Source organism: Aspergillus udagawae (genome assembly GCF_001078395.1).
Source record: "Aspergillus udagawae IFM 46973 DNA, scaffold_9, whole genome shotgun sequence".
Taxonomy (NCBI): Eukaryota; Fungi; Ascomycota; class Eurotiomycetes; order Eurotiales; family Aspergillaceae; genus Aspergillus; species Aspergillus udagawae.
This window is the reverse complement of record NW_025091272.1, coordinates 498,183-516,000: the sequence shown is the minus strand read 5'-3', so window position 1 is coordinate 516,000 and position 17,818 is coordinate 498,183. Positions and strand designations below refer to the sequence as shown.

General features: G+C 53.9%; 6 protein-coding genes across 6 annotated transcripts; 3 read left to right on the top strand and 3 right to left on the bottom strand.

Annotated features, from left to right (window-relative positions):
- Positions 1-8: 8 nt before the first annotated feature.
- Positions 9-1,398, bottom strand: Aud_010424 (uncharacterized protein; the record flags this gene model as incomplete). The annotated part of the gene is made up of 2 exons (XM_043295267.1): positions 9-986; positions 1,036-1,398. The coding sequence occupies 2 exons, from the start codon at positions 1,396-1,398 to the stop codon at positions 9-11; spliced, it is 1,341 nt and encodes a 446-aa protein (XP_043151202.1).
- Positions 1,399-1,974: 576 nt separating this feature from the next.
- Aud_010423 (uncharacterized protein) lies at positions 1,975-4,176 on the bottom strand (the record flags this gene model as incomplete). Its single annotated transcript, XM_043295266.1, has 1 exon — positions 1,975-4,176. One exon carries the CDS (start codon positions 4,174-4,176, stop codon positions 1,975-1,977), a length of 2,202 nt encoding a protein of 733 aa, XP_043151201.1.
- A 2,233-nt stretch (positions 4,177-6,409) lies between these two features.
- Positions 6,410-9,531, top strand: Aud_010422 (putative serine/threonine protein kinase; the record flags this gene model as incomplete). Its single annotated transcript, XM_043295265.1, has 3 exons — positions 6,410-7,316; positions 7,365-7,462; positions 7,525-9,531. The coding sequence occupies 3 exons, from the start codon at positions 6,410-6,412 to the stop codon at positions 9,529-9,531; spliced, it is 3,012 nt and encodes a 1,003-aa protein (XP_043151200.1).
- Positions 9,532-9,777: 246 nt separating this feature from the next.
- nut2 (mediator complex subunit NUT2) lies at positions 9,778-10,945 on the top strand (the record flags this gene model as incomplete). Its single annotated transcript, XM_043295264.1, has 4 exons — positions 9,778-9,808; positions 9,856-9,952; positions 10,022-10,407; positions 10,716-10,945. The coding sequence occupies 4 exons, from the start codon at positions 9,778-9,780 to the stop codon at positions 10,943-10,945; spliced, it is 744 nt and encodes a 247-aa protein (XP_043151199.1).
- A 1,595-nt stretch (positions 10,946-12,540) lies between these two features.
- Positions 12,541-13,722, top strand: Aud_010420 (uncharacterized protein; the record flags this gene model as incomplete). Its single annotated transcript, XM_043295263.1, has 1 exon — positions 12,541-13,722. One exon carries the CDS (start codon positions 12,541-12,543, stop codon positions 13,720-13,722), a length of 1,182 nt encoding a protein of 393 aa, XP_043151198.1.
- Positions 13,723-14,269: 547 nt separating this feature from the next.
- On the bottom strand, positions 14,270-17,182 carry Aud_010419 (M28 family metallopeptidase; the record flags this gene model as incomplete). The annotated part of the gene is made up of 1 exon (XM_043295262.1): positions 14,270-17,182. The coding sequence occupies one exon, from the start codon at positions 17,180-17,182 to the stop codon at positions 14,270-14,272; it is 2,913 nt and encodes a 970-aa protein (XP_043151197.1).
- Between the last annotated feature and the right edge of the window lie 636 nt (positions 17,183-17,818).

Here is a 17,818-nt window from a genome sequence, read left to right as displayed (position 1 = left end):
AAATAATTTCACCCAACATAGAACAGGATTGGCCCCTCCTTGGATTTGAAGGTTACATCCATCCATCCTCCTAGTCTTCTTTCATCGTCCTCGTCGTCGTCGTCGTCGTCGTCTTCCTCATTGTCCTCATCCTCCTCATCTTCACTAATCCTCCCCGTCCCAACCATCGCAGCAACCATCCCCTCTCCGGACTCCACAACTTCCACACCCTCCCCCTCGAGCCTTACGCTCCCACCTTCAGTACGCACATGCACATTCCCAGCCCAAGTAGCCGGGTACGCAACCTCCATCGCCCCATTCCCCGCAACATGACACCCCGCCACAGAGTAATTGGCCTCAGGTCCAGCCTCAGCCTCGGAACCCAAGACATAAGGCTCGGTAACATGAATCCGCTGCTCACCGGCCCTCGTCTCTGTCACGATGGACACATTCCGCCCCATCTCCCTGGTACAATCCTCGCCAACACCACCAATAACTGGGATAAGCATAGCAGTGATATCACCACCGCCCGAAACGAGCCGCGCAGAGCGCGAAAAGACCATTCGGCCTGCGATAGGCCCTATTTCCGTCTGGATGTCCAGCTCGTAGCGACGGGTCGGTAGACCGCAGGTTTTCATGACGTTGGTATGTGGCAGTGAGTCAATACCGTCCTGGTGCAGCTCCATGGCCAGTTCGAGGTCCGGGAGGACGGCTGCCTCTGGTGCGGTGAATGAGACGGTGACTGTCCCCGAGAGGGAACGGATATGCAGCCGCGCTGGCTCGAATGGGTGGTCTGGGTGTGCCGGTTGCGGGGCGATGGCTACGGTGATGTTACCTGTAGTTGTGGTGAGGGATAGGGAGTCGTAGAGGGGGTACACGCCGCGTATGTTCTCGGCGTTGGAGTCGATCGTTATTCTCCGGTCATTGGATGCAGATGCAGGCGCGGGGCTACCCTCGTCGCTGGAGCTGGAGCTGGTGTCTGGAAGATCACCGGTGGATTTGGGCGACTACAGCAATCAGTAGTGTCTATTAACGTGGATGCACGCAATGACTCACCCGAGCACAATACCGAATGACGTTATAAAGTATTACACTGAACCAAACGGCCAGGACAGCCTTGAGAAGGAACAGCAGACAAGTCCATCTGAAGCTTCTGGATCTAGGATGAGCCCGCTTGAAACTGGGGGTCCATTCATCGTCAATCCCGAAGGAAGAGCTTGGCCTGGGACTCGGGGTCGGGCTGAGATGCTTGACATCTCCCATCTCGAGCTCTTTCATCCCGTCTGCTGATGCGGTTCCATAATCTTCGGATTTGGGTAAGAGGGGAGCTGCGCTGTGAGATTGATCCTCGTCTACCATTGACGCCTGATAGGTGAGTGCGGAGTCATGGTGATGGTCTGAAGGACCGACCTCGGACATGATACCGATTTTAGGCAAAAGAATGATACTTTCTAAAGTACTGAGTGGTCGGGTATATGATTTGGAGGATTGTAGAATGGAGCGGATAGCTATTAAGATAGCTAGTAAGACGCTCGCAGAAGAGCATGCAATCTGAAAGTCAATATACAGAATTGTAGGTTACGACATGATGAAATGGGAAGACGAGCGGTTTGGTCTATTCAATGATGGAGCTGTGATGCGGCATACGATGTGATGATGGTGTTTTATGATGATGATGTTGAAGGTGAGGAGCACGTGGATGCGTCACCTCAGAGTCCAAGACATCATAACGTCACTCGCTACCGACTATCTACAAAGATAAACAAAATGCATAGAAGCTCAATTATGTACACACCATATGCAGAGAACGAGAATCTCATTGAAAAAGGTCATTATGAAATAAAAAACAATACAACTCGATCATAACTAGAAATCATCAGGGGAATCTTTGGGGTATTCATAACGAATGTGCTGTCGAATATGCAATGGTGATGAATATGAATGGATGGAGAAAAGAAATGGAAACATCACAGACAATCGCTCAATAGCCAAAAACTATGCAACATAACCAAGGTTCCCCAGCAGCGTCCGGCATTCATTTCCGGCCATGCCCAACACACCTAGTGCTCTGGCCTGTGTGCCCTTGCGCAGACGCTGCAGGCCCACGGCAACCTTCCATCCTTCGGTCTCCTGCAGAACGAAGACATAACGACGACCTTCCTGGTCGCGGATGCTGGCGCGGAGGACATGCAGCCCTCCATGCTCCTCCGCGTCAGGTGATGCCAGTCGGCACTTGTTCTTGCACACCTTCAAAAAGTTGACAAGATTCGCATCCGACTCCTCCGGGGTTGGTTCATTGGCGCTCCGCCGGAAGAACACGTTGGCGGGCTTAGGGTTCGGACGCCCTTGCGCCGTCGCTCCGTACTGGGGACACCACACCTCCACCAATTTCATGGTCCAGGCCTTGACATCCCATTCGCGCTGAGGTACACCTCGGATGTCGTCGTCAATGAAGAGTCCCTCGGTAGTGATGCGCAACACCAGTCCATCTGTCACCATCCCTTGGCCTGATACCAACTGCGCCACAGGATTTCGCAGGAAGGCGTTGTTGAAGGCATAAACGCCTCGGATGACAATCTTGTCCGGATCTTTGGTCGAATAGGCGCCTCGAGTTGAAGGTGGCGGAGTCGTCCGAGCTGTCGACTGCGAAGGGGCATAGGAAGATTCAGAATAGACTGAGGAACCCGATGTACCCGCATACGGTCTGCGGGGTCGGTCGTATGGCCGGAAGGAATAGGCATCATCCTCGTCGGCAGTCGTTGGTGTCCGGGCACTGCTGGGAAACGCTGGCTTTTTTGGAGACGGGGTCCTGGGAGCCGTTGAGGCGGTTGCCGATTTGTTACTTGCTGCTTTCGCCGCTGCCTCCTCTTTAGCTGCCGCTTCCTGCGCATCTTTGGCCTTCTTTTCAGCATACTTCTTCGCAGCGGCTTCCTTGAGCGCGGCAAATTTGGCATCGGCCTCCCTTTTTGCAGCGGCCTTTGCGGCAGCTTCTTTCTCTGCCGCCTCCTTTTCGGCCTTGGCCTTTGCTTCTGCGGCCTCTTTTTCAGCTTTGGCTTTGGCCCTAGCCTCTCTTTCCTTGGCCAAAGCAGCAAGTCTTTGAGCTCGAGCTTCAGCTGCTTCGCGCTCTGCCTTTGTCTTGGCTTCCGCGGCCTCTCGCTCGGCCCTTTCTCTGGCCTCGGCTGCTTCACGTTCAGCCTTTGCCTTTGCTTCAGCGAGTTCGCGCTCGATCTTTGCTCGAGCTTCCGCCGCCTCTTTTTCAGCTCGCTCCCTCGCTTCTCTTTCGGCTTTTTCCTTTGCTGCAGCCATCTCTCTCTCAAGCTGCTCTCTACGCTCTCGGAGCTCCCTCTCCATGGCCTCGCGTTCCCGCTGCTTCTGCTTTTCTCGTGCTTCAGCTTCCCTTTTTCGTTTGAACTCTTCCATCTTCCGCTTGAGCTCCTCCTTTCGCCTCGTTTCTTCACGAGCTCGTTCCCAATCTTCGCCGCTCTTACTTTTGCTTTCGCTCCTGCCAGATGTTGGCTCTGCTTGCTCCGGACCCGGGTCGGCATTCGGCGGTGGGGGCGCGGCGCCAGCGCCATACTGATTCCCGGGATACGGGCCTCCTGGGCCGGTGCCGGCTCCATAATTACCGCCACTGCCGTAGGTCCCTTGCGGCCCTGGATTAGGGCCACCGAAATTGGGCCCTCTCGAATAGTCCGGGCCAGGGCCTGCGCCTGAGGACTGATGGTAAGAGCCGCCACCGCCGGCAGCCCCTTGCCCTCCAAATCCAGTTCCACCAGGGCTCCCAGGGCCCCCTGGCCCAGACTGGCGGGATTGAGAGCTTCCTCCGGAGTCCCGGTTTGTACGAGCTACATGTGCTTGATATGCACCAAACCCCCATCCCGCAATGCCAACGATGGCCGCTAGCATCGCAACGCCCATTCCGCCACCATTGGCGGCTGTCGCAAGATACCATGCCTTTACAATGGGAGACAGTGTCTGCCAGATGTAAACCACCACTAGCGCGGACACAGCGCCGGCCAGGAAGCTATTCCGGTGAGTTTGTAGGGAGGGGAGGTATAGGAAACCAGAACCCGATGAATGAGGTGGGATGATAAAGATATCATAGTTTCCGTCCGGAAGACCGGAGCCTTTCTTGAATCCGTGAGTGGTGTTCGGATTCTCGCCGTGAGGCGGGGGAGGCGGGGGAGGGCCGTCCATCGTCAATCCTTATAGTGTTCAGTCTACAAGCGCTAAGCCCTTGAGTAAGTCTTTGGAGTGCAGCGACTGATATCAGGATCTGAAAGCCGTGGTCGCTCGTTATTGATGAGAAAGACCCGTTCTCAGCACTCTAGTGGGTTTGGTTTTGAATGTGTTATCGTAGAAGTGGCAGGCTGGAGGCATAGACGTAATCGACGATTTTGTTCATATTCTCAGAATCATTGAGACGGCACTGAGGCGTTGTGGCCTCCAGCGCTTGACCTGCTTCTGGAAAGCCGTTGTCAGCGTCCGAAATGGATTGGGGGCTCGATTGCAAACGAAGTACCACTTACATGATATACTATGATAAATTAAAAGCCAGCCTTTTGCGCACCGAGATTATGCCAAAATAACAGCTGGAAGACAATGAACACGATGTGGGTGAGGATGGAAGTGGGATGGAGAGGGAAGAACCAGGCGGCAATGGCGAGGAGGCTGTGGAAACGTGTGATTGATCAGCGGCAGCCAAAGGATTAGGAGATCGATACTACATACGTAATGTTCGCAGATTATTGCCGATTAATTCGTCAAACTTGAAGGACCTGGAAGGACCGTCGAGACTCGTGAAACAGACGGAGAATGGCTATCTTATGTTTATAATTCAGATATTTGTTGACACTCGGACGTTCCTGGGGAGTGCTTCTATATATGACTCTTGCGATATATAGATATGACGATTTCTAACTCATTCGAAGCAACATAGTACCGAATCGCCCCTGATTCTTTCTCTGCACACACCAAGAAGCTAAGAATGAGATAGGGATGCTTCAAGCTATTGAACCTGAACAATAACAGACCTCCTCGTCGGTGCGCAGTCTAAGATTCTAGATGGAACCAGGACACCATGACCAAGTAGCCGCTCCATTAGTGTACCACACTGCCAATCATACATTCTTTTTCAAGATTCAACTTTGAATAAACTCATGAAAGAATCCTCATGTCTCTGATATAATAACTTTTACGATCAAGCTTAACCAGGAGATCTCCGAAGAATGTGCTGGCTCTGACGATTGGCGCATTCTTTGGCAGTCATCAGTGATGGGTGCTACAGCTTTTGTTTGTTTTGAAATTCCTCCATTTGGCGATGGTTCGTCTTACATGGCTGGTTGTTGATTGGTTGGAGATATCTGCATAGATTTGTGTACAAAGATACATTACGTAAACTTATGCCTGCATGCACAGGCAGAGGAGCTTGTCGATCCTTGATGCTGATTTTCCGTATCCTAAGCAAATTCCTCTGGACTGGGTTTTGTTGGGAATTTCCATGGCACTAACAAGATCTCCAAACATAGTTACCTGTGTATGTTCTGCTTGAGACCCTATGCTGCTTTTAAACCGTTTCAAAGTAAAAGATTGACCATTCGACTACCACTCGAGGTATATAAAACAGCGGAGCATTGAGCAAGTGATCTCAATATTATGGCATGCCATTGGGGTTCCAGTAGGTAGATATCCTCTATCATCGATCAGTCAAGGAACGTGGACTATGTTTGAGGTCAAGTTAGCATCATCGGGGTCAGTCGGAGGATGGCCGGCGAATCCCATGATCAGCTGGCGATGGTGCCTGATGATCATGAGGATTGCGACACACAGTCAGTACATCCAGTTACTACAAGGGCTCTTCAATCAATGGTAGACGAAAAGTACCCAGCTGGTAAACACGTAGGGAGATGATTCAGAGATATGACACCAACTCGAGAACCTCAACTAGCACTTGTAGATAGTGATGAATAGTGGCGGTCGGGGAAATGGGAGCCGCCTGCCAACCAACCTCTCAAAACGGTTAGATTCATCCTCCACCATCATCACCGCTGCCTTGGTACCTACGGAGGACCGTAGTTTACTACGGAGTACTGTTAGTTATTCACTGGTACTGCTGCTGCTGGTCAGTTGAGGTTCACTTGGACCAAGATTTGCTTGTCAGCATCTCCATCTTCTTTGACTATCCTACACCTCCTCCTACGGAGTACACCCTATCCGAATCACTGCCCTTTTTCCAGTGGGGGCAGTCAGGTACCGCCTCACATCACTTCTCCGCCCCCGCCAACTGTCCTCATTGTAGATTGGTCTGCTTCCACGCTGAACCAAGATCTATTTCTCTCATTGCCTCCTCCTCTCCTCCTCTATGCAGCGACGATAGATTACGCAGTTTGGCCGTATCGACACTCGCCCTTCCGAGGGCTCACAGTCCATCATGTCCTCGTACCATCCCCCTACCCAAACCTTCCAGTCCCACGCCGCTCCTCCCCGGCCTATACAGACCTTCAACCCGGTTGCGGCTGTCACTGCTCCAGCAGGCACCTTCCTACCGGGGACCAAGGTTCATGTCGGAAGCCATCGAGTTGTGGTTGAGAAATACCTCTCTGAGGGTGGTTTTGCCCATGTCTACGTCGTGCGGCTTTCCCAGCCCGTCGATGGCTCCGATCGAGCAGTCTTGAAGCGGGTTGCGGTGCCCGATAAGGGTGCATTGGCGAATATGCGGACGGAGGTTGAGACGATGAAGAAACTGAAAGGTCACCGGCACATCGTCAAGTACATCGATTCCCATGCGTCCCAGCTGAGAGGGGGTGGATACGAGGTGTTTTTGCTCATGGAGTTTTGCTCCGGGGGAGGTTTGATTGATTTTATGAACACACGGTTGCAAAACCGGCTGACAGAGCCGGAAATCATCAAGATCTTTTCGGATGTGGCGGAGGGGGTGGCCTGCATGCACTATCTCAAGCCCCCTTTGCTGCACCGCGATCTCAAGGTCGAGAACGTCCTCATCTCTTTCCAGGGAAATACCCCTCTGTATAAACTCTGCGATTTTGGCTCTGCGGCTCCACCTCGCCCGGCTGCGACCTCGGCTGCTGAGGGTCGGTTGATTGAGGATGATGTTCAACGACACACGACGCTGCAGTATCGGAGCCCCGAGATGATTGATGTCTACCGCAAACAGCCGATTGACGAGAAGAGCGATATCTGGGCGCTAGGAGTTCTGTTGTACAAGCTGTGCTATTACACTACGCCGTTCGAAGAGGTCGGCCAAATGGCCATTCTGAATGCGAGCTACAAGTTCCATTCATATCCTCCATTCTCGGACCGTCTGAAAGCGCTCATCGGTGAGTTGCCATGTGTGTTTGATTACGCAAAATACTGACAGCAACTAGCGTGGATGCTGAAGGAGAACCCCCAGAAGCGCCCCACTATCTATGAGGTAGTGCGCGAAGTATGCAGCATGCAAGGAAAGGAAGTCCCTATTCGCGATGTAAGTCTTCTGCTCTACCGCCCAAAAACGAATTTAGAAATCTCACGTCTTTTCTACCCTAGATTTATGCCAGTCGCTCTGTTTCGGAAGCTCGTCGTTATCAGGAACTTCCCCCCTCGCCGGTGGAAGCACCTCAAGTGGGAGCGGTGTTCTCCCCGCCTGTCCAGGAAACCCAAATTATTCCCGAAATTGCGCCGATGCGTCGAGGACGTCCGACTAGACCGGATCATTCTCAGCACAACTCGGCGAAAGCAAGCCCGTCTCCCTTCCGCGGTGGTTCTTCCGCAGACCCCTTTGCTGCTCTGGACGGCAGTGGCCACAAGTCGCGAAACTCCATCGAGGAGTTTTCGAATCGCTTCCCGTCGCTTGATGAGTTTCAGATTTTGAATGAGGAAAAGGACAAGTTCGACTTTGAGCCGACCGTCACAGAAAAGAAGTCGGAGGACGAAGATCTTGCGCGGAGACTCACGAATGCTCTTGCGGACGACGCCTTTGCGAAGCGGCCCTCGCCGCAGAATGAAGAACGATCGATCAACCAGCGACCTCAGACGTCTTCTGTGGAAACAAAGCCTGTCGAGCCGCCGCGACATGTTCAAGAGCAACCGTCGCAGCAGGCTCCATTGTATCAACCTGTTCCCCAACGACCCACCATGGTGTCGACCGGGACAATGACCTCGCCTGCACCCACGCCAGGATTTGCAGAGAAGAAATCATCCAGTCGTAATATTTACAGGTTTCCTTCGTCCGATCATCACCGCCAGCCGTCCAATCCGTCTTGGTTGGCTGAGGCGGATCAGAAGTCTGTGAGACCCAACAAGGCGCCCTCGCCTCCAACATCATCGACGAAACCGGAGCCACACCCCAAGGCCTCCTTCGACAAGTTGTCCTCGCTATCATCTGCACCGTCGCGGCCCTCGTTGGACGGGGTGCGACCGAATCTGAACATCGACGGTCGCATGGGCCGGTCCAAGTCGGCTAACGACAAGGCGCGCCCGGTCTCTGTCCATACCGGATCCAGGCTCGAGTTCTCGCGGGGATCCGAGAGCGCTCGGTCATCTCTGGACCTGAGCAGACCGATGTACGACGGCGGCGCGCCGCTGCAGCACGCACGCACGGACATAGACATGTCCGAACGGGCCAATATCTCGTCGGATGTGGACTTCTTGCGTGCCAGAGAAGAGGAACTCAACCGGAAGCGTGAGAAGCGGTACAGTGGCAGCCACAAACACAGTAAGCGCACGAGTCTTTCCACGCTGTCCCTTTCCGGCACCAAGACGTTATTTGCCGGTCGGTTCGGCGACGCTTTCCGCCGCTTCGAGCAGAGCAATCCGGACAAATCGCCGTCTGCCACCGCAGAGGAAGCAGCGAAGCCATTGCCCTCTGTGACAACATCGGAAGTACCCGACTATGCGGCAGATTTGAGTGGCGATGAGAGCAACGAGGATATATCCCCGGAGATGCGGCGCGAGCTCGAGCGCCGGCGGCTTTCGCAGGAGGAGAAGCGAGTGGCGGCGGCAGCGGCCGAGTACCGGCGCCGGGTTGCGGAACAAGGAGAGGGAGGGGCCCGAGTGGTGGGAACCGACGGGCCCAGGTCGTCGGCGATTAAGAACAGGGTGCAGACACTGCTCGGGCAGAGCAACAAGCCTCCACCTCATAAAACGGCGACGGGCTACGGGCGGTACACAGACGAGTCGAGTGCTGCTGCTTTGCAGGCGAAGCAGACGGAGGGCCCACCGGTGTCGCGGCCAGGCACACGGGGCGGAGCCACGTCCTCGGCTCAAGAACAGCAGTCTGGAAGACCGGCGAGCGCTTCCAGGCAGGAGACAGCACGCACGGGATCGCGGCCGATGGCGCCTCCCAAGCCGAAGGGGCTTCGTGTGGGCGGGCCGGACATGGGTCGGTCCTCGGGCGAGGAGCGCAGCCCGACGGCGCAGGCGACACCAAGCAGCCCGGGCGAAGACTGGGAGGCCAGCTTCAGCCGACGGTTTCCCAGTCTGTCTGGACTGGAAATGGTCGAAACGGAGATTGAGATACCGAAGTTTGCTGGTCTGAGGACCAAGGAGGTATAATTGTGCGCGTAGACTTGGCCTTGCATTTTTGGCCTAATTAATATCATATATACATATTGATTTAGATGAACATATCGAAGCAGAAAGTTGCTCGTCCTTAATATCTTCCATTGAAGCAGTGGTAGTTAGAAATTACCACAAAGGGTTAGTGCCGCCCCGCAGTAGCTTCTCCGCCTGCTGCCATTACAGAGATACAGTTTCAAGTCAAATAAATCCATGTCCATCTTCACCACTATATACAGCAAAATGGCCCCAATCACACTGAGCACCGTGGATGGTACGCTACACACACCTTGCCGAAGTCCATATCTGACAGAACAACAGACGACCTCAAAGAGGTAATCCAACACCTCTTCGAGATCCAATCCGCCGTGCACGGCTACCTAGGCCCGGAGACTCAAACCGAGCTCGTCAGGAAAATGTACCCTCCCATCACCTCACCTCTCCTTAGATAACTATGATCTGATGCTGATGCGATGAAATGCGACAGCAAAAACCTCACCCTCGCCCTCTCCACCCTCTCCACACACACCAAACCCCAGCGCCAGGAGCAGGAACAGGGACAGGACGAAGAGCAAAAGGAACAGCAGGGAGAGGCAAAAGACACTCTCGAATCAAGAACGGACGACCCGCTCCTCCGCGACATCCAACTCCCCCCCGAGATTATCGACTACGTCGACGCGGCGCGCAACCCGGACATCTACACGCGGGAGTTTGTGGAGCTGGTGCAGCGCGGGAACCAGGATCTGAAGGGGAAGAAGGAGGCGTTTGCGAGTTTCCGGGATGTGCTTGCTAGGGAGATGAGGAGTGCGATGCCCGAGTGTAGGGGGGAGGTGGAGAGGGTGCTTGCTGCTACTACTGGCGGAGAGTCCCAAGGTTGACACGGAGCAGGAAAGGAAAGGGGTTGTTGTTTCTTTGTCTGGTTGGCTTGGGCTTGGCCGGTTGGGGTTCAATTACGGAGTTTGAAAGTGAATAACGACAGGGATATGGGACATGGCAAGGCGTTAGGAGCGATTTGGGTTTGTTTAATTTGGAGTTTGGGCATGCCTCAGGTCAGGGGGTAATGTAAACTATCTAGGGAGTACGAAGCACATAGAGATTTGCTATTTGTTTAATGAGAAGCAAATTCCGACATTTTGGATGGCCGGTGTTTCTCATGCCGGTAGTAACTGGAACTAAGACAGGCGAAGGATTCGGCGATCCCCTCGCGGAGGTTACCATTACTGTCTTTGCCAAGTTGAAGGCGTTCGAGCAAGGAGATGTAGCATTCCAATTCAATTATGAAGACTCCTTGCGCCGACACGTGCTGGTCATTAACGTTGAGATTGAGATTGAGATCGAGAATGTTTCTGTTTTGGCTCAGCATGTCTGGAGCAAGGGATATGATATGATCCTGAGCAGCGGGCCGGAGTAATAACAGTGCGACACTGGAGAACGTCTGATATTATTATTCGAGGCCTCACCGTGTAACGTTCAACTACAAACTACAGGCAGTAAGATTAGACTTTGTGTCCTCGGGGAGTTAAGGAAACGACACGGACACCGCTGAGCCGATGATGTCAACCAGTCAATTTTATACTCTGGGTAGAGTACGGAGTACGGGGTGGATCGTAATAATCTCCACTGTTGTCGGTAGAGAAGCGGAAGCGAAGAGTAGACAGGTACTCCGTAGACACTTACCGCGCATGCAGCATCAGACCAACAGGCTTAGGGTACAAGCAGAGGTCAGCATAAGCACACCGCATGATTCCCAGAGAGTGACTCTCCCCAATGAAATGAATACGGGATGTTTCGTCTTCGACTGGTCAGGATTCAGGTTGTCGATACATAGTATTGACAAGGAAGAAGGTACGGAGTAGTAGTCAAGTAGATGAAGTCATGCTCGCACGGTCATTATCGTGACCTTTGCGATGATCCACGAGGACTAGCTTGATAGGTCCACTTGACAGCAACGATCAATACACGGACTCCCAGAGTCGCAACTCCGGTCCTATATCGTTGACTGAGGTGAATCAGTCAAGGTACGGAGATATCCCGGAGGATTGAGTACGAGAATCGATCCTAAACTGGACCGACTGATCAGAGACAAGACCAGGGTCTTCGTGGAGAAACCCAGCACAGGTTAGTGACTTGGCAAGTAATAATCAATCAGGGATCGACCTTGTCTATACCCAAGCGGGAGTATGCTGTCAATTGCACACGACACTATCACTATCGCTTGCGGGTGAAGCCAAAGTCTAGTTTATTTGGACATAACGAAGATGTCCTGCGTATTTTTATTGACCGATCGTTCGAGTCGAGTCAACGAATTTGGCCAACAACGTTGGATTGGAAATCTGCCTTTGGCTGAGTAACGGTGATCAAACGGTAAGCCGAGTCGTCACTCGATAGATACTCCGTAGTCAGAGTTTCTTCCTTCCTCCTGTTTGACTACTGTCTGTCGATCAGACTTGGAATCATGATCTCATCTGATTTTGGCTATGGAACTATTGACAGTTGTGGGGACGAGAATATCCACGGATCTTGAAGTCAAAGAGAAAGGCAGAAAACCCTAAATATTACCGAGTTGACCAGTCATATTATCGTGCTTCGGCGTATATCGGTCTATAGATATATCATTCCATCATTTTGGCTTTCTTATTGGTCTCATTCTTCTTAATCACAAAGTAGTGCTGGTGGGTAATCAGGTAGTAAGGATAAAAAATCGCCGTGATAACGCTAATAATACCTAATAGTAATGAGAATAATAATACGGTCTGTGTACAGCCCCGGTTTCTCCCCACGTCTGAAATACTTCCACTAATAATAGTGATGCTGTTCTTGTTACGAGGCGCTACTAATGCTTATTACATTCGTATTGACCCTTCCTCACCTGACTGCTCGAATATTCATTTCCTCTCCCCCAGGATCTCTCTCTTCCCTTTCCACTCCTGGCTTCAATCCCAGTTGCAACAAGTTCAACAACTTCTACACAGCATGCCTCGTATCCCTCTTACCTAGGTCTACAGCATGCCCAATGGGACACGAGCTCCTGGAGATGGCATCACTGGGGGTTATACAGGCGATAGCCTGGCGATGAAAGTCACCATGGCGACTCTGGCGGGAATCACCTGGTATAATGCCATCGAACTCGTTGTCCTCGTCTTCGTCACCTTTAGCAAGTATCATGGCACCTACTTCTGGAGCTTGCTCATTTCCTCGTCCATCGGGCTCATCCCCTACTCGATCGGCTTTCTCCTCAAGTTCTTCCAGTTGACCGACCAGACCTGGCTGTCCGTCACCCTCATCACCGTCGGCTGGTGGTGTATGGTCACCGGTCAGTCCATCGTCCTTTACTCGCGCCTGCACCTGGTCCTGCGCAACCCACGCATCCTGCGCCGCGTTCTCACCATGATCCTCGTCGATGCCGTCATCTTCCACGTCCCCACCACCGTGCTGACCTACGGTTCCAACATGGCCGGTCCCGCCACCGCCCCGGCCTACATCCGCGGCTACAACGTGATGGAAAAGATCCAGATGACCGGCTTCTGTCTGCAGGAACTCATCATCTCGGCTCTCTACATCTGGGAAACCATCCGCATGCTGCGCCTCGACCCGGACCGCGGCAAGCGCAAGATCATGTACCAGCTCGTCGCCATCAACCTCATCATCATCGTCATGGACCTAGGCCTGCTCGTCGTCGAGTACATGAACAAGTACATCATGGAGACCATGCTCAAGGGCGTCATCTACAGCATCAAGCTCAAGCTCGAGTTCGCCGTCCTCGGTAAACTCGTCTACCTCGTCCACAACCACGTCTGGAAATCAGACCCGATCGGCATGGACAACTGCCACCTCCACCACCATCCCCACACCACCAGCTACACCCACCCCGAATACCACTACCCCGACTTCGTCGACGCAACCCGCGTCACATCCGACCTCACGCATGCTATCCCCCCCGCATCCGCCTCCGCAGCTGCCGGCCGCCGCTCCCACCCATGGATGGACTCGGACGACATCTCCATCGCCATGTTCGAGCACTCGGAAAACGCATCGCCCTCGCTCCCAGACCAGGGGACCAGCCAGTCCGAGATCTCGCAGTCCTGGAGCGGCGAGACGCAGCGCGATGTAAGTCCGCTCGATTTCACGGGTTCGCTGCATAAACAGCAAAATAGTATAAGTGGGCCGGCGCCCGATAAACCGGGTTGAACTGCTCCTTTCTTCTTTTCGAGTCTTAACCCTTCAACAAACGAATAATGAGTCACGAGTCACGTCATTCATATCATATCGTTTGTTCATCTCAACTATCTCTAGTTGATTGTATCGAACGATACGGAGGAATTCAACAATTCATACTTGAGATTCTCCACAATTACAGGGTCCGTTCCATGGGTCCCGGAAACCACGCACGTCATCCCGACCCTGGAACCATATCCATATCGCCCCTGAAATACAGGTCCACAGTCGACAGCGCACTGTCCACTGTCCACTGTGAACACTGACGTAGCTAAGGTAGACTACGCTAGCTCTCGGGGCAGCTTCAGGCATATACTGTTACATAACATACTGAGTATAAAAATTATAATCTACTTGATCTACAACCCAATTAAGTCATTACACATGCACAATTACAACCAGAGTCCAGTCAATGCTCAATAGTCAATACAACACAATCATAGCCATAGCAGATAGACGATACCGAGTAGATATAGATGCAACCAACAGCTAATAAAGACATGCTCGCTTCACTCCGCAATCATATCTGAAAACGTCGACTCCCCTCCACAAGCCCATCGGACAGTTTACTCACCCCCGCCCAGACAGGAACATACCGTCTCACCTCGTCCAGCGCCGGAATCACCCCCGCCGTATTCCCATCGCTCCAGAGACAGACTACCCGTCCACTCAGCCCCAGCCCTTTTTCATCGGTTTCATCAGTATCTGCAGCCCACTCCACATCCACAGTCCAGGTCTGTCCCCATTCGCGACTCCAGAGCCGGATCTCCTTCGTGCCGCCTGGAGAAACATGCGGGAAGCGCGGGTCATACGCCGAGTCCGCGACCTTGAATTCCACAACCGGTCTATCAAAGACGAGCTTGCAGGCGCGGGTGCTGCGGCCGGAAATGTTGAACCGGGCTTTTGGCTCGCGGTCGGATTGGGTGATGTTGTACGAGAGCCAGTCTTTCATCTGTGGTGCCTGAGACTGAAACTGAGGCTGAGGCTGGACCACCTGCGGGGAAATCCCATGCCAAGAACACTTGGGTCGGATCAGGTCCAAATCGCAGGTGATGTTCTGGCCGGCGGCGCTGGGGAGGGAGCTGGCGACGTCGTGGACGAAGGGGTATGCGCCGCTTAGGGAGGCATGGTTGACGCCCGTGTCGAGGTCGACCTCCTGGATGAAGAAAAGCTTGAGCCGGTTCGCGGGGGAGAAGGGGAAGGCAACGAGGTTGTAGATCAGGGTGCCGGCCAACACCAACAGCAGGAAAAGCGGGATGTGGTGCGTGTATCGGTGGATAAACGGGAGAAGCGGCATGAAGAGCAGGGTCGTGAGCGCGGCGATGGCAATGTAAATCAAGAGCGAGGAGCTGCCGTCCTGGCCGGTCTGGCGCAGGGCGGACGTAAGCAGCAGCGCGAGAGGTCCCACGAAGATCAGGACGAGCGGTGCGGTCAACAGAAACTGCAGCACCCAGGCCCATTTTGGCAGGTAGATGCTCCAGGCCTGCTCGTGGCCGTATAGGTTGGGCTGGCGCGGCTCGTCGTCGTCGTCGCGAAGATAGTCGCCCGTCACCCGGACGTAGTTGGCAAAGGTGGTGCGCTGTCCGCGCAGCAAAGAGGTCGTCTCCGTGGCCTCCGCCGCGGCTCCGTCGTCATCCTCGTCCTCACCTTCTTCGACATCCTCGCCAGAGGCCGTGCCCAGCCGACTGCCGTGGCTACTGGCCCGCCGGGACGGCAGCGCAAGCTGAGTCGCGTACTCGGACTTGCGCGGTAGAGCAAACAGCTCCAGATACGAGATCCACGTCGCAAGGAACGTCCCCGCAAATGCAAAAAACACGAAATAACCCCCGGCCAGGCTGTACTTGTTCTCGTAGACCGTGGCAATGACCAGCAATACCCACTCCACGAGAAACAGCCAGGTCAGCGTGTACACGCGATGAAACGCCGACGGTCGCGCAAAGTCCGCTACGCGCGAGACGAACCACGCCAGAAAGACCCAGGCGGATACCATCATGCTCCAGACGGCATACTCGCTGCTGTGGATGATGTACGGGTTGAACTTGGTGACCAGATACGCCAGACCCACCGTAACCCCAGTGGGGATCACTAACAGAAAGGGAAACCGAAAGAAGCCCCGAACCCCGTGCAAGGGCACCTTCTCGCTGCCATCGCTGTCCTCCGGCGACGCCGACGATCGGAACAGGTACATCTTGTCCGCGCGAGTCAGCGCGATGCTCGTCACCAGCAGAATGAGCGGCGCAACGATCAGCAGCGTCACCGAAAGCGCAAACAGCGTGTGCAGCTCGAAGACGACAAAGGTGCTCCCGAACAGATCGAACCACACGCCCCTCGGCCCAGATCCGCTGGCAATCAGACCATCCTCGCGCGGCAGCCCTTCAAACCGGCTGCTGGCGTCCGAGACAAGCCCCTCCGTCGTGGCAACCGCGGCAGACAGCATATGCCACACGGAATCCAAACTCGTATGCCGCGCATCGTCCTGGTCCGTATGGTACCGAGCGCGGGGCTCCATAAACGCGACGTCCAGGCCGCGCAGGCCCAGGTCGCCTTCAAAGACCACATAGTCCGTCTGGCTGCTGATTAGACCGGCCTCGAACCCGTTCGCGCTCAACACCGATCCAAACGGACGCGGGGCCCGCATGTACGGTTTCGTGACCTCCGCGTCCGAGCTCCGGAACAGCGTCGCCCGCCCGCCCGCGCCCGCTCCCTCCAGGTTCAGAAACGTATGCGGCAGCTGCGAGATGGGATGCTGGCTATACACCCGCGCGCCGTTCAGGAAATCCTCCTCTCCGTTATTGAAGAGCACCACCAGCCCGCGCCGCGGCAGATGCCCGGGCGTGGTGAAGTACTTGATCAGCTGGAGGCACGAGACAACGCCTACCCCGTTATCGGTGGCCCCGTATCCAGTCGACACGCTGTCGTAGTGTGCGTTCACCAGAACGCCGCCCTTGCCCGCCGGCCGGCCGTGCGGGTCTTCCCACCAGCGCTCCCGGTCCTCTTCCCAGCCCCGGATATACACCATGATATTGGTACTTTCGAAATACACCCCGAGGCCTGAGTCGCGGCCGGAGAAAGTGAGGTTCGACTGCGTATCGTCAAAGACAAAGACGTCTGGCTTCTCCTCGTCGACCGATTCATGCTCGCTCGCGGGTGGTGCGCTGTCGATAAGCTCGCGGATCCGTTTCAGAAGCCACTCGCGCACCTCATCGTTGCGGTGCGAGTTGTACGGGTGGAACCCCTTCGTGAGCACCTGCAGATCAGCCCAGGCTTCGGTGAGATTCAGTCCATTCGGGCTCGAGCTGGGAGCTGAAGGCACGACATGATGGACGACCAGTAATGGCACCACTAGCGCAAGGTACACGACCGCCGTGATAACGGTGACGGGCCATGGTGTGAATCCGAGGGGATTGGATCGTGAATGCGAAGGACGGGCCATCGGATACACTGACTTGAACAAAACCAGTCACTTCTGCCTCGACTGTCACGCTGCGACTGGGATTCGGAACCCAGGCGCAGCTAGGAATGATCGGGGGTGAGGTGGACGCGCTCGAAGAGCGGAGAGCGGGGAAGCGGTATGCAATACTCCGTAGAGCCCGTACTACGTAGATGTGCAGCAGGGCAAACCAAAATCTCATCAATTTGAATGAAGTAGCATAATGATGAGAAAATGAGTTCAATAAAGCAATGAAATAACTAGAGCAATTTGATATATTGGTGCGATGAGACACAGTGTAGAGAAGTATGTTTCAGAGTCTCCATGCCATGACATAAGTCACACTGTGACGGTGATTTACTCCAAAGCAAGTGACAACCGAAGACTGACAGCTTCGTCATTTTAAAGGAGACATGAAAGCCATATATATGCCTAACCCAAATAAACTAACATGAATAACCCGAATCCCAGGTTGTATCAACCGCTATTGATGCAATTCCAGACGATGAAATCTGACAGTCCTAGTTTGTACGTATGAGGTGAAAATGATAGGGACGCCCGCTCTTTAGCCATGATTCCCTGAATGATGATGCCAAGATTGACACAAACGTCATGCAAAAGATGAAGGGTAAGAAAGGC